This window comes from Fukomys damarensis, unplaced genomic scaffold (genome assembly GCF_012274545.1).
Source record: "Fukomys damarensis isolate Sample0158 unplaced genomic scaffold, DMR_v1.0_HiC HiC_scaffold_13, whole genome shotgun sequence".
Classification (NCBI taxonomy): Eukaryota; Metazoa; Chordata; class Mammalia; order Rodentia; family Bathyergidae; genus Fukomys; species Fukomys damarensis.
In genome coordinates, this window is record NW_022900925.1 from 38,876,701 (window position 1) to 38,881,072 (window position 4,372).

At 58.9% G+C, this 4,372-nt stretch overlaps 1 protein-coding gene across 1 annotated transcript in view; it reads right to left on the bottom strand.

The window, feature by feature from the left end:
- Slc4a1 (solute carrier family 4 member 1 (Diego blood group)) overlaps window positions 1-4,372 on the bottom strand; it is a 13,923-nt gene continuing 9,551 nt past the window's right edge. Inside the window, exon 19 of the mRNA XM_033763143.1 lies at window positions 1-123. Within this exon, the coding sequence (XP_033619034.1) occupies window positions 1-123 (123 nt within the window). The remainder of the gene's footprint in view (window positions 124-4,372) is intronic.

Here is a 4,372-nt window from a genome sequence, read left to right on the forward strand (position 1 = left end):
TTACACGCGGCATGTGTTAGCAGCTGCTCTGCACAAGCGGCAGTGTGGTTCTGACCCCTGTGCACAGGACCCACGTCTCTGGGCTGTGCAGCACACGTGCTGCTTCTGGAAGCTGACATCCGCCTAGAGACAGGAGAGCGGGACTGGTCCCTGGCACCCGCGTCTGGCCCACCCTTCCTGCCCCTGCTCTGCGCCCTGAGGCTCCCCTGCCAACTGTCACAGCTCAGGGAACTGACGGTCACTCTCGCTCCTGGGGCTGGGGAGCTGGGGGCCAGGCTGCTCATGCCGTGCCCATCCCCTGGCGCCTGTGTAAAGGATGTGATCTCTGCCCTAAGGGCTCAGAGGGGACCCGGGGAGTGGCCGACTCCACCAGGCCACTGCCTCGCTGTCCCCTCCGCAGAGGCCATGGCCCCAGAGCCAGCAGCCATGGACAGAGACCTCGGAAACTTCGAGCCCAGGGGAACCCGGTGTCTCATGGGACAGAAAACTGCCTACATGGGGACTCCACGCCATCCCCAGCCTGAGGAGGCCTGGCCTCCTATGGCTCAGCCTTCGTCACCTCTCAGGCCACCCTCTGACTTGGAGTGCAGAGTCCCAGGGACAGGGCCCACACAGCCCGGGTGTTCAGGCCAGGACCTCAGGGACCCATGGGAAGGCTTGACCCAGGGACAGCGATTCCCACTCAGGGAAGCCACGAGTGGCTGCATATGTGATCCTAGCACTCAGGAGGCTGAGGCAGGAAGATCACAGGCTCAAGGCCCACCTCAGCAACACGAGGAGATGCCGTCTCAAAAACAAACAAGCAAGCTGTGGACATGTAAGTGATCCCAGTGCCATTTCCAACTGAATTCTGGAAAGGCAACAAGAAAACAAATTTAAAGGGCTTCGTTACAGCTGAATTAACTAAAAACAACAACAACAAAGGGTGAAGGGGACAGTAGAAGTATCCCAGTTGGGGGCCTGGTGACCAGGCCTGGCCAGGGCGTGAGCAGGTGACCCCGAGGCCCCCCAGCCCTGCCACTGCCTGAGCCAGCAGTGACCTGAGGGGCTCTTGGCCAGTGAAGGGGATCTGGCCCTGGGGTCTGGGTGACACCACAGGACACTGCCCCAGGCCAACCAGGCACAGCCACAGTGGGGACCCCCAGAGATGTGAGCAGGGTTGTCTGTGCCCACGCCCGGGACAGGCACATGGCAGAGGGTGGCAGGGCAGCAACAGCTCCCACTCCCGCATGCAAAAGTCAGTTCTAAGGGGCAGGTGGAAGACGTGGGAATAGTTCTATCACTGAGGGTGGGGACATTTTTAAAACAGCAAAACAGAGATTTCAGCACATCAAAATTCAAATGTTCTGTTCAACGAAAGGGACAGAATTGAGAGAGTTGACAAAATGGCATGGATTTATTTTCTTGTGGGGGGTCTGGTGGGTTAAACCCAAGGGCTTCCCACTGAGCTCCGGCCCCAGCACCCCCTTTAAATAATTATTTATTTATTTATTTATTTTTTTTGTACCAGGGATCGAACTCAGGATCTTGTGCTTGCCAGGCAGGTGGCAGCACCACTGAGTTAAATCCCTGGCCACTAAAAAATTTTTTTGTTTTGAGACAGCATCTCTCTGAGTCACTAAGTTGCTCAGGTTGGGCTTGAACTCGGGATCCTCCTGCCTCAGCCTCCCAGAGTCCCAGAGTGCTGGGATTACAGGCATGCAACACCACGCCTGGCTCCCCACAGTGCCTATTTTCAAGGACAAGTTCAAAGAAAAAGATATACACAGTTTAGTGTTGTTGCCCCTAGAGTAGAACATGAGGGCAAAAGAGAGGGAAGAAAAGAAAGGCAGGAAGAGATGGAGAGAGGACAGGAGCAAGGTGCATGTGGGGCGAGAGCATCCCCACACCAGGTCTGCGTGTCTGTGTGTGTCTGCGTGTGTGTGTGTGTGTGTGTGTGTGTGGCCTCTGCCGTGGCCCTGGCTCTGAGGCCACCGCTGGGCCTTATCCAGTGACCCACACCGTGTGACCTCATACGAGGCTTCTCTGTCGTCCCTTTTCGAAGGCCTCAGCGCCTTCCTGCTTCCTGGGTCTCAGTCCCCCCTCTTTCCGGTTCTTGGCTGTTATAGACAGCGTTGGGCTAGGGCAGGGGGCAGAGGTTTGCAGTGATGAGGACTGAGACACCTACATCCACAGCCTTTTAAATTTTGAGACAGAATCTCACCAAGTTACTAAGTTGCTCAAACTGGGACTGGAACTTGGAATCCTCCTGCTTCAGCCTTCTGAGTGGTAAGATGATAGGTGGGTGCCACTGAGCCACGCCACTTTTTTTTTTCTTTTGGTTCCAGGGATCAAACTTGGGTCCTTGCCCTTTAGAGGAAGGCAGCAGCACCTCTGAGCTAAATCCCTGGCCCAAGGAGGTTTTGATTCTGTCCCACTCCTCCATTTCCAGGCTGGGGGTATTTTGTGCCTGACACCTGTGTGGCCCTCGTGGCCGCAGCTGAGCCACACAGAGGACATTTCTGCATAAAGGTCAAGGGTCTCAGTGGCCCAGGCAGGGCAGGGCTTGGGGCTCCTTCCCACTCTCCAGGATCCAGCCTGTCCTTTCCCCAGGCCCTCAGCCCTGGTCAGGCCCTGGTGACCTGGATGGAGCTGAGCACAAGCTCCTACCACCCCATCCTACTCCTGCCAGGTCCCTCTCCAGTGCCCTCCAAGCTGCCCTGCTGGGCGGGGCCAGGCCATGCTCCAGGCGCCTTGCAGTGGGAGATATTGGGGCAGGCTGTCCCCCAAATTGAGGTGGCTCTGGCTCCCTTCAGCCCCGCTGCAATGACACAGGCCCCTCTGGACAGGGAAGGTCGGGGAGGCCTGGCCCTCAGCATCCAGTCCCCGGCCGTCTTCCCAGGGCAGGGCCACCGCATAGGGAAGTAGCGGTCAGCCCAGTCACTCTCCCTGGGGCCCAGTTAGATCCGGCGTCCACTCGGCCAGCCCAGGGCAGCTGGGGACAGGCGGCGGTAAATACAGACCCTGAGGGAGCTGAAGGCTGGACCCGCACTGACAGGGGTCAGTGTCCCACAGCCTCCCGTCTTACCCGGGTGACCCTGGGAAGCAGCTGGGGCAGGGCCAGAACCTTCAAAGTGGATCAGGGAGGGACAGGCTGAGCATGCGATGGGTTTGACTCCCAGCATCAAAAGGGAGGGAGGGAGAAAGGCCACTCCTGTGTGGCCTTTGAAAAGCTGTGTCCTCGCTCCGGGCCTCAATTTGCTTTGATGATTCCTCTCAAAGACGCTGCCCAGCCAGGAGCTCTCAGTAATCCCAGCACTTTGGGAGGCTGAGGCGGGAGGGTCTTAAATTAGAGCCCAGTCTGAGCAATTTAGCAACTAAAAAAGGTTGAGCCTGCAGCTCAGTGTGACGGCCCAAAGCTATCTCCTTGCTGAGTTCCGCGTGGGGAGCTGGTAGTCTGAAGAGACCAGGGCTCTGTGAGCAGCAGGGCTGGGTCTCCTGACGGCTCTGTCCCAGGGCCCAGAGCACCTGCCCCTACACTCTTGGTGCTGCCTCCTCTGAGCACTGTGCCCTTGCCTACCCGGCCCCTCAGAGGGATTCACGCCAGGCCAGGTTCTAGCACAGACACATTTATTGGCAAAACCTATTCCCAAGCACACGGGGCAGAGCAGAGCAGGGCCAGCAGGCAATGTCCTCCACTTCCTCGGCTGGACTGGAGGAGCAGGAGACACAGGACCCCTGTGGGTGACCACGCCATGTCCCCCGGGGCCTGTGCCGCCAAGCGAGCGTCTCTGCACCCCTCCACCCCCTGCGTCACTACCGACAGTCCTCTCCGTCCTGTTTCTCACCACGTTCAGTTCTTTCAACTCTTTTTATAGATTTATAAAAAAAATGGATCCCTCCGCCCCGCGTCCTGGAGAAGCCCCGTCTGCTGCCCCACCCAGTGAAACCTGGGTTTTCCGTGGTCTGGTTTGGACTGGGTTGGGCCAGTGGGGCCTACTGGGGTCACCCTGAAGCCAAATACAGCAAAGCCCTCAGAAAAGACACAATAAATTACACCCCTCCACCCAAGTCTAGACCGCCCCCCAGGGCAGCGAACTGCCTCAGCCCCGAGTCCCCAGGCACTCAGGGGAGGCCGGTACCCGTCCCGGCCTCCCCACAGCTCCTCTCTGGCCTCGGTTCGGCAGGGAGAGGAAGGTGACCCCCCCAACCCCAGCCCCCCAGGACCGCAGCGGGCACCGTGCCCCTGCAGTGTGCTCGTCTGTGACCCCGTGCCCGTGGGTAACGTGGGTGTGGTCCACGCGCCCCGCTGCCGAAAAGGACGCAGAGGCAGGAGCGTCCCATTGTCCCCCGACTGCACTGGCCGGTGCACCCGGTGGCGGCCGAGACCCCA